At 46.7% G+C, this 20,524-nt stretch overlaps 5 protein-coding genes across 5 annotated transcripts; 3 read left to right on the top strand and 2 right to left on the bottom strand.

Moving 5' to 3' along the window:
• Positions 1-255: 255 nt before the first annotated feature.
• N7443_007142 (putative ABC multidrug transporter) lies at positions 256-5,071 on the bottom strand (the record flags this gene model as incomplete). Its single annotated transcript, XM_056887198.1, has 14 exons — positions 256-354; positions 421-860; positions 926-1,085; positions 1,146-1,352; positions 1,410-1,717; positions 1,771-1,864; positions 1,914-2,089; positions 2,138-2,412; positions 2,469-3,084; positions 3,143-4,193; positions 4,250-4,497; positions 4,547-4,709; positions 4,762-4,806; positions 4,868-5,071. 14 exons carry the CDS (start codon positions 5,069-5,071, stop codon positions 256-258), a joined length of 4,086 nt encoding a protein of 1,361 aa, XP_056738889.1.
• Positions 5,072-6,128: 1,057 nt separating this feature from the next.
• Positions 6,129-8,521, bottom strand: N7443_007141 (Zn(II)2Cys6 transcription factor; the record flags this gene model as incomplete). The annotated part of the gene is made up of 6 exons (XM_056887197.1): positions 6,129-6,671; positions 6,727-6,950; positions 7,003-7,301; positions 7,355-7,581; positions 7,623-8,316; positions 8,367-8,521. Coding segments are annotated over 6 exons (2,142 nt in total), but the record flags the coding sequence as incomplete, so codon positions are not given.
• A 1,182-nt stretch (positions 8,522-9,703) lies between these two features.
• On the top strand, positions 9,704-11,419 carry N7443_007140 (putative MFS transporter; the record flags this gene model as incomplete). Its single annotated transcript, XM_056887196.1, has 4 exons — positions 9,704-9,956; positions 10,013-10,134; positions 10,189-10,383; positions 10,436-11,419. The coding sequence occupies 4 exons, from the start codon at positions 9,704-9,706 to the stop codon at positions 11,417-11,419; spliced, it is 1,554 nt and encodes a 517-aa protein (XP_056738887.1).
• Positions 11,420-13,214: 1,795 nt separating this feature from the next.
• N7443_007139 (glycoside hydrolase family 76 protein) lies at positions 13,215-14,813 on the top strand (the record flags this gene model as incomplete). Its single annotated transcript, XM_056887195.1, has 4 exons — positions 13,215-13,314; positions 13,380-13,627; positions 13,683-14,132; positions 14,238-14,813. The coding sequence occupies 4 exons, from the start codon at positions 13,215-13,217 to the stop codon at positions 14,811-14,813; spliced, it is 1,374 nt and encodes a 457-aa protein (XP_056738886.1).
• Positions 14,814-17,316: 2,503 nt separating this feature from the next.
• N7443_007138 (glycoside hydrolase family 28 protein) lies at positions 17,317-18,693 on the top strand (the record flags this gene model as incomplete). The annotated part of the gene is made up of 5 exons (XM_056887194.1): positions 17,317-17,568; positions 17,635-18,057; positions 18,110-18,239; positions 18,295-18,379; positions 18,438-18,693. The coding sequence occupies 5 exons, from the start codon at positions 17,317-17,319 to the stop codon at positions 18,691-18,693; spliced, it is 1,146 nt and encodes a 381-aa protein (XP_056738885.1).
• Positions 18,694-20,524: the final 1,831 nt, after the last annotated feature.

Here is a 20,524-nt window from a genome sequence, read left to right as displayed (position 1 = left end):
ATTGTGGGAATTCTTATATCTATTTAAATGGAAGGAAAGATAATCCGAGATAATGCAACCTTCTTAAAAAAAAAACAGGAACAATCACCTCCATGAGAGCGAAGTAGGCAAAAAAGCGCACGAACAGCCGGAAAGAAATATCGACAGCCAAATGCTTGACAGTATTGTAGACTGCCGGCACAACCAATGAAAAAGAACAAGATTAGTTTCCACGAAAGACCAGGACAAGGCAGCTAATCTTAGATAGAGGCTTGCTTATTCAGACCGAGCGCTCTTGGTCTTCTTGCTGCGAAGTTTCATCATTAGGAAAACCAAGGCGTATGACGAGATGCAAAAGAGTGCCGTAATACCAGTCTAGAGTACCAGGTTAGTCTGTCTGTTCGAAATTCTCTCAGGGTTGAAATGACTGTGGAATCTTACATCTCTCCATGAGTAATACTTTTCACGTAAGTTAAAGGACTTGGCGTAGTCAGCACCCTGGGAGTACTGGCAGAAAGAGCATGTTCCTGTGGCATCTGAATCTAGCAGATAACCAGCCTGAGATGCGAGGAAATCTGCCATGTATGCCCCGCAGGTCTGTCCAGAGGGTGCACTGAATTGGACGTATTCGGATGGCTCGCATTGGACTTTGACATCCCAAAGGACTTCTCCAAGCAAGCCCCCAACGAGATAGGTAAAAGGGTCGAGATAATAAATCCAGTAGCGCCAGAATGCTTGCATTTGACTGTATGGAACAACCACACCACAGAAACTGATCAAGCCAGCTCCGATCAAGACAGGATTCATGACAGCAGCGAAATACTCGTTTGGTGCATATGCTGCAATGGCCTGACCAATGGACGTGTACAAAAACTCATAGACTGCAACACAAATTAATATTTGTAACCATCACTAGAAAGAATATTAGAATTATCGCCTGACTTACATATCATTTGGAGATAGAAATGACCGGAAATGCTGGGGAGGCTTTGGAAGCCCGCTGTGAAGTAGAAGCACAAGAAGTAAAGGGTGGCGCAGATGATCAGGTATGGGATCTCGCTGACTGTTTGAGCTCCGATAAAAGCAATCCAATGATAGGTTTTGGACTTTTGGAAACCAAATTGTTAGTTGCATGTTTGCTACCCTCAAAAAGAGAATAGACTAACCTTCTTTTCGCGAGTCTCGAAGATATCTCGATTATGCAAGAAGAAAGGCTGCATCTGATTGATACAGCCCGGAGCAACGAAAATGAAATTGAAGATAGCAAAGAGTCGTAACTGGAGAGAAAAAGTGCCATCGCCAATCTTCCAGAATGTGAATCCGCTGAACAATGCCGCGAAGATGTGAAGAATGATCTTATTCCACATGTAATCCTGCCAGATGTTAGCTCGATGATCTAACTAAAAAAAGACTATCTTCATATGACCTACCGGTGATCTCCAAATTTGAACAGTGAGGCGTTTGGTGACCATCGTGAACTGAAACCAGTGCGAGGTGGCGTAATCCGCAGTGTCCTCCACGTAATTAGGATCGGCTCGACCAGACTCATTGAGAGCTTCCAGCTCCTGAAGCGCAATTCTGCGCTCATCAGAATTCTGCCAAACATCAACCCAGTCGACCTTTTCAATCGCAGCACCTTGAACCACATCGATAATATGTTCAGCTGGGTTCGCGTCCGCTGGGCAGGGAGCACCATTTCGTTCGAAGTATCCCAGAATTTTGCTTGAATCTTTTCCGGCTGTGATATTGTGTTAGCGGTCAAACGAACAGCTCATCTTAATTGTGACTCACTTTCTCCAAAGTATGTCATCTTGCCGCCCTTGGCGAGCAAGAGAAGACCATCAAATGAATCGAACAAAACAGCAGAAGGTTGATGAATCGTACACTGCGCTTAGTCAGTATTATAGGTTGCTTACGCCATGGCCTGAACCTACCAGAATGGCTTGTCCACCATCCACAAGCTTTCTCAAAAATCTAACAATATTGTATGCACTCTGTCCGTCGAGGCCTGAGGTTGGCTCATCCAGAAAAAGCAGAGTAGGCTTCGCCACAAGCTCAACACCCAGGGTCACACGCTTCCGTTGCTCAATACTGAGGCCTGCTCCAGGGACTTGTGATTGTCAGTAAAGGAACTTGGATTTCAATTCTGTAAACTCACCTCCAATGAGGGCGTCACTGATATCACCAAGCTCCAGTAGATTGATGATATGGTCAACGTAGTCAATCTTCTGTTCTTCCGAGACATGCGAAGGTTGACGGAGCAGGGCGGAGAAAACGAGTGCTTCTCTGACGGTTGCGGTCGACTCGTGCACGTCGACCTGCTCACAATAACCAGTTGTACGCTGGAAGCTTATACCTTGCGGCCGTCCATCGATGAGGATGGATCCGATTATTTCGCCAGCATCCTTTCGCTGGGCCAGAACATCCAGCAGTCTGCAATTGTCATAGTTAGTACCAGTTAAAGAATGCGGAGACCTGATCCTGCTCACGTCGTTTTCCCCGCGCCCGAAGCTCCCATCAGAGCAACCAGACATCCCGGCTTTACAAAGCCAAAGACTTTATCGAGAAGCTGCTTTTTTTCTCCATTGAACGGTACAACATAATCAAGATTGTTCCAGGTAAACGTTGAATGCTTGACTGAGCCCGAAAGCAGACCCAACTCCGTAGTGCTTTGGCTCACTGCCTTTTCTTTATCATTTTGACGCTTGGCCTTCCCGCCGCGCTTGTAAAGTAGGACAGAAGAGCCGGCCTGGCTGTTTCGTAGCTCAAAGCCGAGTGAAGTCAAGCCGATAAAGAATATCCACAATCCAGCAATAATACCGAAGCTGCGCCAGATGTGATGGTAAGAGTAACTGTACTGTTCCCGTATGTAAGCCGCGCCATCAATAATTCCATCTTCGTTGCTCCCAAGAACAGAACACCCTCGGTATGGAGATGCAGAGCTTGGATAGCCTTCACCGTAAGGAATGTAGTCGGGCTCGATGCATTTGAATTCACGTCCAACAAATTCATTTGCCATAAGAGCTTCGAAAGCGTATGCTCCGGGATTCAGGTAGAAAATCCAACGGAACCACACGTGCATTTTGTGGAAGGGGATCAGGTAACCTATCGAAGTCTTGATCAGCAGGTTTCTCAGGTAAGCGAAGGACTTGATAGGTTCTACCTCCGTAGACAAAGAATATAGTAGAAAGAAGGCCGGATATTTTGGAGGCATTTCCAAACGTTTTGCAAACGGCCCCAACGGTCCGGAAAAGCTGAATGAAGCAAAGCGTTTGAATAATGATGATGATCCAGAATGTGAAAAACCGACCGGCGTCCATCTGCAAAGTCGCCATGAAGTACAGTATTAGAGAAAAGCTGGTCACTTGAATCATTACAACAGGAACATCTGTAATCGCGTTGGCAATGCAGAATGCTGTCGGTCGGTAAAACCCAAATCGCTTCTGACGAGACAGAATGGGCCGCCCCATGAACGATGCAGTGGTTTCGGACATTGACTCGAGCAGGAAGTAGAGGACGGGGAAGAAAAGAACTCCCGGGCGCAAGAAAATCGAGGAGCTGTCATCCGGGAGGTTGTAAAAGAGCGATCCACATACCAGAGCCTGGATAATCGCGGAAGCTACCTTGACAATCAGTGAAAACTTGTCACCCCACATGATTTGGAACTGGCGAACAGTGCAGGAGGCAACCTGTTTCCAGAGTCCAGCTGTGTAAACACTTTGCGCACGAGGAAGATGTTGCTTTCTCTTTTCGGCTGCCACGGCGATCTTCAGATCATCCGTTTCGTGAGATAACTTCTCCGGTAATTCCATGGCATCCATTTGAGTGGTATAGACAGGGCTTCCATGATAGAGAGCTTCGAACTCCTCAGGGGTGTTGGGGACTTTTTCTTCCCATCCTGGGCGAACGATCCTCTCGGTGAGGACAGTGACCGAAGTGAGATAGTCCGCAACGTTGGCACCTTTGGGACAGATGAAACCCAGCGACTCAAAATAACCCTTTGCCATACTACGAGGGCCGTAGTACGTCACCTTGCCCTCAGCCAGAACAAGAACCTTGTCGAATTGGTCGTAGATGCCATTGCCTGCTTGGTAAGTTGTCGTAACGATGGTCTTTTCGTTTTGATCTGCCTCACGTCGAAGCATGCGAGCAAACTCCAACGCGGCTTTCGAATCCAATCCACGTGTGGGATTGTCCCACATTTGAACCGGGCTCTATGTTCCACAGATGAGTTCCAGTCTCGACAATCGATGAAAAGGTCCAAACTTACCTGTCCAGCCAGGACCTCGGCCAAAGAAACACGCTTCCGTTCACCTCCAGAAACACCGCGAATAAATTCATTTCCAACCTTGGTCTTCTTTGTGTGTCCGATTCCCAAGGAGTCGAGAATTTCGTTTCGCTTCTCCAGCACGTAATGATTGGGATCTGCTACCTCCTCTGGCCGCTCATTGGGAATTTTGTTTCGGAGGGCAAACTTCATAGTTCGGTTCACAGTAAGGGTAGGAAAGTGGAGATCATCTGGTATTGGTGAGCAATGAGCTTCCAGAACTACTTCAGTATGACACACCTTCGTTGTTGAACATGATTTGCTGGCGGAACCTTTTTGCAGCTATGTGATCCATGCTTCCGTAACGAGTGTCACCGATAACTTCATCAAAAGTATCTCGATCATTAGACAAAACCCGCAGAAGCGAAGTGCAGCCTGATCCGGGCCGCCCGAGGACGAGGAGCTTCATTTATTAGCCATGAAGATGTCAGTGGGAAAATCAACTCGGAGCTTACCATCTCTCCTGGTTTCACTTGACCAGACACATCTTTCAGAATTGTCTATAGTCACCATTATTATTATCTTGATCTTTTTGCCATTCTTGTTCCTCCTGAATCTTACCCTTTTCGCCATTTTGGTTCGATGGAACAAGCCGCCAAGCTGACGAGGATCGATATCTGACCACAGTGTGCTTCCGAGTGCGGCATCGGGTGCCGTTACTCTAACATTGAGGTCACGGAAAGTCACTGTTAGACGCTTTTGAATATTCCCAACCCCATTTTCCACATCGTCTGGAGTGACCGTGCCGGATGATGGAGTCTCCATCGCGATCACACAATTTTAGGCGGTATCAAACCAGTTTGACTGATATGATTCAATGAACGACAGCCTTTAAAAGGTTTTTTTTTGGTACGAATCATCCACTCGGGAGGCCCATGTACTAATATATGAGCGATTCCTTCGTTTCATAGCTAGGGAGAGCAACCAGCGGAATGCTATATCCGGATTGCCGAAATGTGGCCGGGTGGAGCTCATATTCACGTATATCCGTATGATCATACCTGTTAAGAGTGATAGTAATTTCTTAGCTCCATACGATGATTCGCTGCGGTGGATTTTATTACAGGGGTTATCCTCCTAGGTGGGTAAACTTGAGAGATAACACGGCACTATCTTCTCCAGCCCTTCGGCTTTGCAACGTCCAATCCTATTGTTGACCAATCAAATGCTTTCACTTGAGATTCGTCGGCCCGTCTCGAATATGGCTTAAAATTCTGCAAGTCGTCGGGTGAGAGGCAAAAGATATTTCCGTATAGGCCAATTGACAGGCAATCCTGTAGGTCTTAATTAGTAATGCTGAGCTTTCGGTCCGAGCTGACGAGATCGTTCTAGAAGATTGCCTACACTAGAGCCTTCCAAAAAATAGAATTTGAGAGTTCGAACTACCCGGCTATCGTTCAAAATTTAGCACAGGGGCATTCATTTTCCCTTACCCCCCTACACCTATCTTGCTTCTCGTATTTTATTTCAAGTTCCCAGGTGTCTTTCCTCAAAACTTTCCATTCGACCACTGATGTGAATGAAACTCTAGAGACCACTAGATGAATTTCCATCTTCTATTTATCTGGGGCTAATTTGCCTTGAGGGATCGCTGAAACGGTTTTGCCATGTAGGTGAAAGGCTTTGAGCATGCAGAACATTCAATGAGGAACGTGTCCTCCTGACCGCACAATTAGAAAGAAAAAGGAGAAGCCACCTACCAAGATTGATTATAGCTCTCCTGAGCAAAAGTGGCCACGAAAACACGTATTTATTCAAGGAGAAATTTTGCCAGAAGTGAAAAGCATGAAAAGAACGGATTCAGTCTACCAGACTCATCTCCTCAAGGAAACGAGGCATCGGCCGACTGGTACACGGAGAAAAAGGCCTCCAGATCCATTGTAGAGAAGTCAAAGTTCCACCCCATGTCAGATTGAGTGAGATCAAGAAGATCCTCACTGGACTCACCAGATCTACCAGTCTCTGGCCCTTCAAGTTGCGGAAGAGTCCATTGAGATGGAGGTAAATTCGACGTTGAGCCGAACAAGGCGTTAGGGGAAAAGGCATGTTCATTAAGCGTCTCATGTTGGCTACCTGAAATGCCAATTGCCAGAGATCCGGCCGTTTCTTCGCCGGTTTCACTCGAAAATTTGTTGGCAGGCCTAGGGTATGGTATCCACTCGTAAGTTGGGCTGATATTCCGTAACACTGTTTGGATGGCGGAAATAGTGCTTGTTATTGGATCCCCATCTCGCATAGACGACAGATTCTGCAACGAGGCATATACCCAAGGAAGGTGACTCGATGCTGCACTAGGATCGTGCAGGAAATCAAATATCAAACTGAAAGATGAACTGGCGATGAAGTAACCATGGTATCGCAGTTGCTGACACAAGTTAGAATGTGACCAAATGGTTTATAATTGGACAGAATGCCATTACCTTGACATAATCATTAGTACGAGATGCGTCACAAAGATGGTGGATTGTCTGTCGCGCTGCTGTAAGGGCATGTTTACAGGCTTCGTTGAGCCAAGATGGTATCTCCGTCGGGCGATTAGATGTGACACCACCAGGGTGGTGGAATGATGCCTTCATATCGCGTTTCCAATGACCGCGGAAGATTAAAAAAGGACGAAACGTTAACAGAAGAGTATGGTAGTACACTTCCACATGTTAGTATGAAGATGTTAAAAAGAAAAAGAAATGTTCACTCACAAGTCGTGAAAATGATTTGTTTTACACCGGTACTCCCCCCATGAACTTCGGCATCCAGGCCGAAACCAAAGGCATGCTGCATGGGTGGTTGAAGCTCACGAAGGTCATCCGAGATGGAGCGCGCTACCCGCCACATATGGAGTAAAGACTCGTGGTGCTCACCGTAAATTTCATTGGTAGACCGAGATATCGCCTTACAGAGTTGAACCAAGAGTCGGAGGAAAGAGTCCTTTGGGCATTCAATGGCAAAGTCTTTAAGGGACAACGAGCTGGGACGGCCCGCGTGAAAACAAAACCACCTTGAGAGCCAGGTGAGCCAAGATATTTTGAGGTTTTTAGTGTGAATACTTACGTTTCATAGACATACATAGACCAGAATGTAACTCTGCGTTCTTCGATATTCTCAGGCGTTTGCGCATTGTCATAAGGAACATCCTTGTGTAAACCAGCAGAAAGAGCCTTCCGAGAAGCAGTGCCAAGACACAAGAAAGCCTGGTTCGGTCGACCCTGTTCGTTCTGGAAATTTGCGTGCGGGTTGCTCAGCACAATATTCGAACACGGGTTAGGCAAGAGGGACGACTTATCATGAGTAGAGATATCTGAATCATTTGGAGGTTCACAACGTCATCAAAATATGTGAGCGATGCCTTGACACGGTCTAGTAGCACATCGCCCCAAGCAAAATACTCGGTCCCAAGGGAACCTGTCCCCAAGGCAAGTAGTAAGAGGGCTTGAGTTAAAGTATCAGGATGGACTGAGGGCGCTGGATTGTAGAGCTCTTCCAGGCCCAGCTCCCACCATGACTTGGGTCGATGTGGCATCATATGATAAAGAGTCGTCAGGAATCGCGAAAGAAACAATGTGGCCAACTCATATGGTAGAAACATCACTGGGACATCCCCCAATGTCGATGCCTTCGAGCCTTCATGAGTATCCGGTGATCCGAAAAAGATGCGGCGAAAACTGAAGAGATCCAGGCCGGCTCCAGCTTCATCAACTCCGCCTGAGGGTTCCGACTGGGCAATAGGATTGGAGATGAGATCCCGATAAACATGTTGCATGAGAGCAAAATGCGATGTGGGTCCATAATAGAGCTGCATTTGACACGAGGGCGACGCCATGTGCGTCGCGCTCACACTATTGGGAATATTACGCATGACAGAACTTTGCTGAGTAGAATGCTGGACCGAGCCAGGAGAAACCCCAGGGGGTTCACTCACGCGACGAGACTCTTGGTACTCATGTTTCTTCCTGCGATGCCTGGTAACATCTCTGTAAATGCACGATGTATTCCGTTTTTCGCAGGTTTGGCAACTTGGGGGGCGTTAGTGACGCTGCCTAGGGAGCGGCTAGAGTGATCTCACGGGTTTAGGCCGTTGCAGCGGATCTTGCGCTTGCGGCACTCCTGGCAGGCCTTGGGAATACGCCAGCCCGCTTTGGGGGAACTTGAGGATTCACCCATATCCGAGAACTTCCACTGTAAAGGGTAATCTCGGGATTGATCGTGATCCTGGTTTCTTTCTGTACTGAGATCATTGATCCGGGATATCCGTTTACATCCGGTACCGTATATCCGAGGGTCACGTGAACGTGACCGCGTCTCCATTATCCACAGTTCCTGCGCGTACACAAGATGAGCAAGGAGATCTCTGCTTGTTCATAGTATTTGTTACGATCTATCCATGGTTGAAGAGATCTATGAATGCTTTCGCTTCCATATGAGCTCGAATTTTCGCTTCGAATGACCTCTCTCTGGCGGCCAGAATACAGGTTAGTGTGTATTGTTCAAGATTTGTCTCTTTCTCCACACCATCTCACAGCTACCTTCCGTCGCACAACAAGCTGACCCGTGTCTTGGCCAATCAGTGACGGAATCTAATGCCTCGATCCGAACGGCTTCCGATGCTCCTCAACAACCCTCGGACCCTCGCGTAACGCCAAGACACAGCTTGGCAGTCGTCCTGCGCTCAAAGCGACTCGGTGATAACCTGAGGACTGGCTGACTGAAATGGCTCGTGGCTTTGCCCAGACTTTATCGGCTGGAGTTGTCGGCACTTTTGGCCTGCAACGAATGCGATCGCGACTACCGCGCCCTCGCTTGGGCGAGGTAAAGCCGAGGATATTGTAACCGCCTGGGCTTTGAAGCAAGAGGAAAAGCAATTTCCGCGATGAATCATGGATACGCGTTTCTTTCGACGTGAGCAACTTCTCCACTGTATAGGTCCGGACTTGGCAATGACTTGAATGAATTACCATTTGGTCCATCCACTGGGATTTGGAAGCACATTCAACATCATGTGCAAAGTCGATGTTCATGGGGATCCATTCGTGAACTTCTTTGCCATCCTGGACCGCTGTCTATGGAAAAGATGCCTCTGCCAGCAACGGCCCATGGGTGCCAAGCGATTCCCCATTTCACTTTCGAAGGGGCGAGACTTCCGCCTTTCTTGGCAACGGCAAATTGATCCCCGGAAAAGGCGCACTAGGAGCCGAGAATTGACCCCCTGTCTCTCGTCAATTTCCCCGCAACCCCGGATTTCTTTTCTTCTCGGGGTTTCCGAGCAAATTTTGGCTGTTATGAGATGACTTTGACTATAAAGGCACTTAGGGGACCCTCTTTCGAGTGACACAACCTCCCGATTCGATCAGCCCACTGATTTTCCAGTCCTTATTCCTCACTTGTTGTCAGGCTCCAAAGCATATGGCTGCTCTATCAGCTAACACCGAGTCCGCCGCGGATGAGAAATGTGACACACAGCATAAGGAAGTTTTCATGACTGATATTGCACATGATGCTGCCGAGCGTGGTCATCTGGCAACCGATCAGTATGGTCATGCCTTGGTAGAATTTGACCGGGCCGCTGAATCTCGGCTTCGCTTGAAGATCGACCTGTATATTGTACCAACCGTCGCTCTCATGTATCTCTTTTGCTTCATTGATCGAGCCAACATTGGTGTGTCGCTTGAAGGCTTTCTTCCATTTCCTATCGGTCCATGTCTTGCTTACTAGGTGCCATAGGAAACGCAAAATTGGCCGGTTTCAATAAAGACCTAGGATTGATCGACTACGACTATAACGCAGTGCTATCCATATTCTTCGTTGCTTACATTATTTTCGAAATCCCCAGTAATGTGATTTACGGTCTTGCTGCTAAATACGGTGGAGGCATTGCTGATGTTTTCTAGATTGCATGCAAGTGGATTGGACCTGGGTGGTTCTTGCCGGCAGTTACTCTTGGGTTCGGCATTTGTTCTGTGGCTACGGCATTTGTGAAGAATATTCACAGTGCGTCTGGTGTGCGATTTCTTCTAGGGATGTTCGAAGCTGGCCTCATGCCGGGTATCGCTTACTATCTCAGTCGTTGGTATCGTCGCAGTGAAGTACACACACTTGTCTCCAGCCCGAAAAGTCGCTCCCTAATAAACTTTCCAGCTCGCCTTTCGCCTGTCCTTGTACATCGTCATGGCACCGCTTGCCGGGGCATTTGGTGGTCTTTTAGCTTCTGGCATTCTCACCCTTGATAATTTTGGAGGTCTTCGCAGTTGGCGTATGCTCTTCGCAATCGAAGGAATAATCACCATCGGAGTAGCTCTCGTCGCATTCTTTACCCTGACCGATCGCCCTGAGACCGCACGCTGGCTCACGCAGGAGGAAAAGGATTTGGCTATTGCTCGAGTCAAATCTGAACGAGTGGGCACTACCGAAGTTCTTGACAAGTTGGATGTTCCCAAGACCCTACGTGGCATTTTCAGTCCGGTGACGCTCCTTACTGCGTTCATATTCTTGCTCAACAACATTACCGTTCAGGGACTCGCATTTTTTGCGCCCACGATCGTTCAAACGATTTACCCGGATGCCACCGTTGTCTCACAGCAACTTCACACGGTTCCACCGTACATTGTCGGCGCTTTCTTCACTGTCCTGTTTCCATACTTAAGCTGGCGGTTTGATCATCGATTAATCTTCTTCATCATCAGCCCCCCGCTGATGATTACCGGTTATATCATGTTCCTAGCTAGTGAAGACAATATGGTTCGCTATGGAGCTACATTTATTATCGCAAGTGGTGCTTTTGCCTTTGGTGCTCTTTGCAACGCCAATTCCTCCGCCAATGTCGTGTCGGACACTGCAAGATCATCTGCCATTGGAACGACCGTCATGTTCGGCAATGTTGGCGGGCTGATTTCAACATGGTCGTTTCTGCCCTTCGACGGGCCTAACTATCATATCGGTAACGGATTGAACCTCGCAACAGCGACCACAACTCTGGTTCTTGGCGCTGGGCTATGGATTTGGATGGCGTGGGACAATCGGAGACGTAGTCACATCGACATCAACGATGCTCTCTCAGGTCTCTCGCAGAAACAGATTCAAGATTTGGACTGGCGTAATCCAGCTTTCCGGTGGAGACCCTGAAAGTATCTGATTACAACTTGGATGAAATTCTCGGAGGGGCTTACAGTCTGGGGGTTGGAATGTATTGTTTTAAATGAATGCCCAAGCAGCATTTATTACGGTCCTTTCGAGGCTTTACAGGCTATACGAGTTTAATATCAAAATTTTCTATTTTCAACACAGCATACCTCTATTGTGTATATCTCCTTTTTTTTCTGCGTGTGGGACAGTCAAGGGGCAATTATACCCTTCCGAGAAACATACCTCGGAGCAACGTGCCTGAAACCGAGCCGATAGGGCTCCATTGAACAACTACGAAGATACACCAAGTTACACCAAGGAGCTTTCCTTGTAAACTCCGAGATTGTGGGTCGCACGAGGCCGATCCCGGTAATAAATTGGCCGGAGAAGCGGGACAATGGAATTATAATTGTTTCTTACCTACCCCCCGGCCCCCGGTTTTCAGATTCTAGGTATTAAATCAAATATCACAAATATGACGTGCGAAGTGAGTCTTGCTATTCCCAATGTTATCTCGGAGGTGTACAATCCCAAATGATACCATTGCTGGCTTTAGGACCTTGGAAGATTCACATGCCTGGGTGTAGGTAGCTATCTCTTAATCAGTTGATATAAATTTCCGCACAACCACTCCCAGACTCCGCAGGAGGCGGGCGGAGGTTGTCTTGACTGAGGCACTGCGTATTACCCCTAATACTGTATCATGAATCAAGGAATGTGGTGAAAACTGTAATGAATTGGGTAGATGCCTGTTCTATCTCTATCTTCATGAAGAAAATTTTGTATGCTTCCGAGGTATTCATGACACCTCAAGCCGCAACTGCATCTATTATGTCGTGCGTTTCACCACTATAATTCTCAAGATAGGGAGTGGTTTGTTTCCGCGCCATGCCTATTCAGGCCGAAATAAATATTTTCGGGTTCCAGCTCGCTCAAGGCATTTTAGCCAATCCTATAGTCGTATCATATCTTCGTGGGCCCAATAAAGGAACTGAGGGATTCATAATCTAATTTAGTTTAGCTGCTAATTTAGGATACAATGAAGCCATGATCTCCAAGCGAATGTGAAATACGAATACGCGTCATCCCCGTTCGTCACTCGTTTCGAATCCGATTCTGATCTACCTTCAGAAGCGCCCATCCGACCCACAGATAACACAGAATACACACAGTCGCTCTGAGTGGAAGGGCCAAAACATACTCACACATAGGTTTGGCAACATCAAGGCACGAGTTGCGCGGAAATTAATCGAGCCCCTCAATTCTCGAGTTGCGGGACCACCCCTGACAGTTGGGGAGGGAGCCAGGCACAACCCCCTGTTTCTCCGTGCTTTTTGTGCCAACGGATCAACATCTAGTGTCACGATCGGAAACGATTAAAATGGCGCCCCTTGATCCTTATGATCTCGCACAGTTACTGATCATCACAGGAGGAAAGCTTGACTGGACTTGGCAGGCCCCACCTCTAAGCTCAATGCCGCACTGCCGGGAGGCGTCCAATCCCTTACCATACTCCACAATAAAAGTTGAGGACGCTAGCGCCGAGGATTACGCATGCTTCTGACGCTATATTTGATTCAACGAATGCGAAATGGGGCGCCCGCCTAAGATTTGCCGGTTTGCAAAAATTCTCCTCTTTAGAGGTGCTCATGACTGAGGGTCTTGTCAGGGTCTTTCTAGGTGCCACCGTTAACTTGTGTATCAAAGTTCTTTCGTCTAGTCGGTCGATGATCTGCCTCCTCTTCTAATAGGCCGGCTCACTCTACACCCTTTCAAGCGGACTAGACCAGTCGCGATGCGTTTTCTTGGCCCCTGGATATTGTTGAAGGGACTTCTATTATCATTCATAATATCCAGCCCCGTGAATGCCATTGATCTAGATCTCAGCGATGAGCGTACGTTCTACCGTCTTGAATGTTCTCCTTGTGGAAGAATTGCACTAACGGCTCTCGCATGGCAGAGTCTATCAAAAATGCCGCCAGCACAACTATCTACGCGATGATGACATACTACAAAGGAAATGAGACCGGGCATATCCCTGGAGCTTTTGCAAGTAAATGGTGGGAAGGATCGGCCCTCCTCATGGCCTTGCTTCAGTACTGGCACTTCACTGGCGACACCACATATAATGACGAGCTACGTGTTGCATTAGAGTGGCAGTCTGGTGACGATGGCGACTACATGCCGGCTAACTACAGTAGCTACCTCGTAAGCAATCATTTGACAGAATCAAGATATGGGATAGGCTAACATACTTTGAAAGGGCAATGACGACCAAATGTTCTGGGGACTTGCAGCGATGATGGCGGCCGAACTACAATTTGCAGACTCTTCCACTGGATTTTCCTGGCTTTCACTTGCCCAGGGTGTCTTCAACACCCAGGTCAACCGATGGGACATGAATTCTTGCGACGGAGGAATGCGGTGGCAAATCTGGCCCTACGAGTCCGGCTACACGATGAAGAATTCAATCTCAAACGGTGGTCTTTTCCAGCTATCTGCCCGTCTTGCCCGTTACACTGGCTCGGATACTTATTCTAAATGGGCAGAGAAGATCTGGGACTGGACTTTGACTACGCCTTTGATGAGCAACTCGACCTGGAATGTTGCCGACTCTACAAACACCGATAACGATTGTGCCACTCAGGGAAATACACAATGGTCATATAACTACGGTACTTTCTTGATGGGTGCCGCGTACATGTACAACTATGTGAGTTTGTCAAAATGCCTGCAGGGATTTGCCAGGAGATCCTCGAGTTACTGGCAGTGTCTTATTCTCCGGACGGTAGACTGACCATATATGTCCGAAATATAGACAAACGGTAGCCCCGTCTGGCTTACTGCCGTAAACGGCTTGATGAATCAAACATTCGACCATTTCTTCCCAGAAAGCAACGGTGGAATCTTCGAGGAGGTCGTATGTGAGCCGTCAGAGGTATGCAATGATAACGAGATACTTTTCAAAGGTCTTGTGTCTTCCTGGCTAGCATTCACGGCTCTCTTGGTTCCATCCACCTACGACACGATTTTGGCCAAATTACAAACATCTGCTACAGCGGCTGCATTATCCTGCACGGGACACAACAACAACACATGTGGTATTCGTTGGTATAAGTCCGAATACGATGGCTGGATCGGAATGGAAGAGGAGATCAGCGCCTCAAACATTTTTCTTGCAAACATGATCCCCTATGTGAGCAAGTCGCCCGTTACTTCGAGCACTGGCGGGAACAGCACAAGCAATCCGACGGCGGGCGAGAATGACACCAGCTCTGATACGACGTCAACAACAACCATTACTACTGGAGATAGAGCTGGTGCTGGTATTCTCACTGCCATTTTTATCGCAGCGTGGGTAGCATTGATGGGCTGGACTGTAATGGGTGGATAGTCATCATAACACTGGGTGTTTCTCTAGCAGCTTTTCCGCGGAGTTTACGGTGGGTATATCAAGGCGTTACTCTTCTTTAGGATCATGAATTTCCCATGTTATGGTAATAGTACTCCTAGAACATAGTAGCTATACATAAATACCTCGTAACATTTGTTCCCTTCACCTGGTGGGGCCTCGTGTGCATGTTATCTTAGATAACCTGGTCGGAAGGCGAGTGAGCCACCCCAAAACACCATAGTAAATGCGATAGATTACAACTTAATATCTCCACAACCATAGCTTATCGTAAAGTCTTCCTGTCTATATGTGTTTTTCATGTTGAGTCTGACGCATTTTGAAAGTCTCGGTCATTTTTAGGAAGTGGTGATTAGATGACATATTCTTGAAGCTCAAAGCATTAGATTGCAGTGTATTTTTTGTAAATATTGTCAAACCATGATTGATAATTTGAACCGTCAAGCAGCCTGAGATAGGTGCGTCTAAAAAAATTGCTAAGTAGATAATTATATGTACGAAGATTTTAGAGGTCTTGATATGTTACTTTTACAAAGTGAAATGTAAATTTATGATTTATCGCGTTTTCGGAAGGTTTGGCTCAGAACCTAGCAAGTAAGCTGTGAAATAGATCAGACGCATCGCCTGTTAAAGACCCATCATTCGTCTCGCCCGAGATACCGTAAACCGACCAAATTAAAACTATGAAGGTGAAAAGTCCCTTTGATTTTATTTGATTTTAGCAAATAAAATTTGCGTATCAGCGAGGTCTCCGTCGCAGTAGCTGTGTGTCGATTCCAATGTTATGATTGGTGGGTGAGTTTTAGGCCGACACCACAAAAACAGAACGTGAACAGAGTTAATGACGCCGGCCGGGATTCTGTAGCGCCACCATAGAAAGCACGAGCTAGAAATCCCTCCTTGGCGCAAAAATTCAACGATTTGGCTGCCACGTCTTCAAATGAGGGGCTGAGCTATTGTGATACAATACAAGAGATCAAATGATTATTTCTCAAAGCTCATGTCAGCCCATGGAGGGATAACTTACCGCTAACAAGTGGTCACATTGAAGATCACATTTCCTATGTCTTTGTATGTAATTCTACTTACTCATGGACTCGAGCGTGGTAACCGCCGAGTATCGGTCGTACGGACCGCCAAGCCCACCCGTAAGGGCAAGGGGACTACTCTTAACAGCAGTCTCCTGAGTTTCTTCAATCAATCAATCATTTCAATCCACATCATATTGATTTCGCTTGACCTCATTGGCCGTCGCAGCATACTAGGCTATACGAATATAGCCTGTGTAGACAGCTCATTTGCATAGAACGACTGGTGTATTGACATGTCGCTCTTGAGGCGCCATTTTCCAGGAAGACCGAGGGTCAATTGTTTGCTAAATGCTTAGCAAGGCGGTGGGTTCGGTAGTGTGAGGCAGGTCCTAGACAGGTCAGCCTAACCTAGACTGGCTAGGGGGCGGGGGCCTCGGAGAAACAATGGTTTTTGCCGAAAACACGTTCCTAGGCCAGGGTGTTAGATGATGGTTGATGGCTTTTTCAAGATTTCTTTAACTTGACAAGGGATTCATCTTTTGTACGGTTGCATTTATCTCTGATTCTTCTTATTTTACATCAATTCACTAACTCTTAGTTTCACCCTACCATATTTTTGTTGTCCTTAGCGCGCACTGCCTCGTGTTCACTGGCCTGATACTGACCTAGCAAGTTTAACACCGAAACGACACGCAATTATTGTAATAAATTACTATGCCCTTTTGTTTAAGTCATTCTTTCGATTTTTCTTAATGGTGCGTTCTTTCCCGCCACAGCTTTAACATTTTTCTGACATACGTTCCATAAGAAGAGTTCGAGGACTCTAGTCCTTTGAGAAAGCCTAAAAGGTGTAGCCAAAACCGGCGGCTTGAAGACCGCAGGCTCCTAGCTACTAGAATAAATTTAATTTCCACAAGTAGGCCTGGGGCATGCTACGGATGAAAATGACACCGGGGCCAGCCATGCGCATACCTGAAACCTGCAGACCATAAGGTCTCGGTGAAAAGCCCACGACCATGGCCGAAAGAAGAAAATGCCCCGTTTTCCAAAGACCGAAAAAATCTCGACAATCTTGAACACGTCTTACCTGTGCATGTCTTGGTAATCTTCTTCGCTGTTATTTACGGAAACCGAACGGAGCGGAGCACCTTTGATCAGAATTGTCTCTGTAGAAGCATCTCACCAACGCCACCGGCGTTCCCCCGCCGTATCCACAACCTCCTACGGCCACAACCAATGAAAATTAAAGCCGGAAAGGAACGTGGGAAACCATTGGCGGATAAATGGATATTACTGAATTCTATGCCCTCTCAACTGAAGCCCCCGAATTAAACTATCACTCGGCGCTACTGATCACGAGTGTATGACCGAGCAAAACAACATAAATTGGCTTTTCCCGTCGATGAAAAGACTCCCAAATCACCTTCTCAGCGGATGAGAACATTCGAAGAACAATGACAAAGCTGTTTATTCCCTTCGTTTTTGCGATTATTGCAGGGTGCGTTGTAGGCACGCCGGTTGCTGAGCCTGCCATCACCGAAGCACCCAATCTTGCCAAGAGAGCCACAAGCTGCACATTCTCTGGTTCTTCTGGTGCGTCGAGTGCTAGCAAGTCCCAGAAATCTTGTTCAACAATTATTCTATCGGATGTGGCTGTTCCTTCTGGTACGACTCTTGACCTTAGTGATCTTGAAGACGATACTACGGTAAGCAAACATTCTTCATCCTGTTATTATAATCCATCGAAAATGATCTTAATACCGCTGAAAAAGGTCATTTTTGAGGGCGAAACCAGCTGGGGCTACGAGGAATGGGATGGCCCTATGCTTGAGATCTCAGGCACCGGCATCACTGTGAAGGGCGCTAGTGGTGCGTATTTGAATCCAAACGGCGCACGCTGGTGGGATGGGGAGGGGAGCAACGGCGGAAAAACGAAGCCCAAGTTCTTCTATGCTCATGCCCTTACCGATTCTACAATCACCGATCTATACATCGAGAATACTCCGGTCCAAGCCGTAAGTATCAACGGCTGCGATGGCTTGACTATTACCGATATGACCATCAACAATGAAGCAGGTGATGACGCTGGTGGTCACAACACCGATGGGTTTGATATCGGCGATAGTACTAACGTCGTTATCACTGGCGCCGAAGTGTACAATCAAGATGATTGTGTTGCTATCAATTCTGGAACAGTACAATATTTGCCAGCTTCCGGAATAATTCAAATGCTGACATTTCTTCCAGGACATTACTTTCAGCGGCGGAATTTGCTCCGGTGGCCACGGACTCTCTATCGGGAGCGTGGGCGGTCGTAGCGACAATACAGTTGACACTGTCACCTTTTACAACAACGAAGTCAAGAGTTCCACCAATGGTAAAGACTAACTCCCTATCCATGTATCTATCATGAGTCTGACTTTGGCAATAAGGTATCCGTATTAAGGCCACAGAGGGTGATACCGGCGAGATCAAAGGTGTCACTTATTCTGAGATTACACTTTCAGATATTTCCGAGTACGCTCTGAGAACTATAATATAATCTTCTAAGAGCTAAAGCTGACCGAAAGTCTAGTTATGGCATTCTTATTGAACAGAACTATGACGGTGGAGACCTTGACGGTGGTACCCCAACGAGCGGTATTCCTATCACAGACTTAATTATTGAAAATATCTCTGGGGCAGATGCTGTTTCCTCTGATGGATACAACGTTGTCATTGTTTGCGGCAGCTCTGGTTGCTCCGACTGGACTTGGAGCGATGTTGATGTCACGGGCGGCAAGACGTACAGTGACTGTGAGAATGTTCCCAGTGTTGCGAGCTGCTCCTAGATACAGCCCGCCAGTTATTTTGCTTTGTGACACATTGCAGTGCCTGCATGGGAAGAAGATACTTGTGACCGCCTCGCCATAGCCATAGCCAAATCTAGTCATAAATTGTGGCTTGGGCAATATCGTTTGTATACATACAATACAATGAACGGAGAATTAATTTTCCTCGAGTCCAGGATATGTGTCCATTTATTTGATTTGGAGCAATTCCAAGAAGTCTTCACGCAGTATGAAGTGTGTTCAATACATTCAGCTTGCGCTGGTAGATCATTTGCAACCAGTCGAAGCGACCAGTATGAGATATCTTAACTGGAATTTGAAGCCCATGATCTTTCGGTAATTGGGGGTTTTGTGCCATTCGTCCCGCCCGTCAGGCCTACTTGTAGATGCTACGGACAAGGGTTTCTCTTTCAAGAATCCTACGATGATTTTAGTCACTCCCTACAGTAGCTACTGTAGTTTTTGGACTTTGCTTGGTAGATTTGAGAATAAAGGCAATTTGATTGACACTTGTAAGTCTTCCAAGGCCAACAAATCCTTCAGTCCAAGAAATCAAGGGTTAAATGGTCTCTTACGGCTAGGGTGCGGGAGCGGATGGGTAGAAGAGGCGTAAGGAGCTTAATCAGGGAGAATTATTTCAAAAACCAAATAGAAAGCTTGACTTCTCTGGATACACTTAGGACTCTCTAGTGAAAGTACAAGATACTGTTAATTAGCCAAAATAAATATTGTACAGATGCGACCGACAGGAAGGATAGAAACTACAGAAAGGGACAGCGAAAGGGCGGCAAGCACACTTCGATAGACCTCTAGTTTCAGGAGTAAACACCACTACACAAGAAATGTGAGTTAGGGAGAGATTCAACTGAGAGATAAAATATTCCATGGGTTTGCATTTTACAACAGTGTTCGTAGTGAATGCGGGCTTCTTCACCGCATCCTGTGCCTCCAACCCCTCTATAACAGCCTAGAACCATAGCTTCAATCTCTAGAATCAACATATCTCTCTCCTTCTTCCTTTCTCATAAACAAGAAAATGGATTAGCTGATGAATAGGGTGTGAAGGTGACATAAAGAGAAGCAATACATATTGTCTGGTAAATTGCGGAAATACCAGCGGTACCTCGACATCCCACCCAGCCTATTGCGTCTGCGTCATTTCCAGTAGGCTCAATGAATCCCAACGACAGATTTTGGCAAACCTCGGAATAGAAAAACACCAAACTCCAGGTAATACGCTATTGAGATGATAGTCTTGTTAAAATAGGTACGTACATTATGGCTATATAGAGTATATAGTCGTAATCCTCTCCAACATGGTTGAAGCCATTAATTACTAGACGTCATTCTAGAAGCCATCGACGAGTACTTTACCTATGAATATTGATTGCTTCGTAGGCCCCTTGTGCCAAGGAAAAATGCACTAAACAAGCCTTGCTAAGCTTTGTCGACCTGTGCCTTTACGTCATAATCGGCTATATTTATCTAAATCGAAACTTGAAACAATGCACGTGCCGATGACGTCACCTCGGTAGGGCTGAACAAGGAACGGTCTTGCAACGCCTCTAGGCATCCACGATTAATGCAACTGGTCGGTCGCTCTACTAGCCTTACGATGACTATTTCCTAGGCGTCTTAGCTTTTTATTTCCAATATTGCCGAACTAGCTGTCCAACGTCATCCATACCCCTCAACCACGGTCCACATAATAAGCCACCTGGTGGTCCAGCCGACCCCTCTTTTTAGCTCGATGGATTCTCACACCGTCCAATTTTTAGGCGAAATTTACTTCATTTTACTTACCATTATTGTCATTTGGTTCACTTGCCTT

Source organism: Penicillium atrosanguineum, assembly GCF_028827265.1.
Source record: "Penicillium atrosanguineum strain IBT 20685 chromosome Unknown utg000006l_segment0_segment0, whole genome shotgun sequence".
Lineage (NCBI taxonomy): Eukaryota > Fungi > Ascomycota > Eurotiomycetes > Eurotiales > Aspergillaceae > Penicillium > Penicillium atrosanguineum.
The sequence above is the reverse complement of the archived record's forward strand: the minus strand, read 5'-3'. Positions and strand labels throughout refer to the sequence as shown.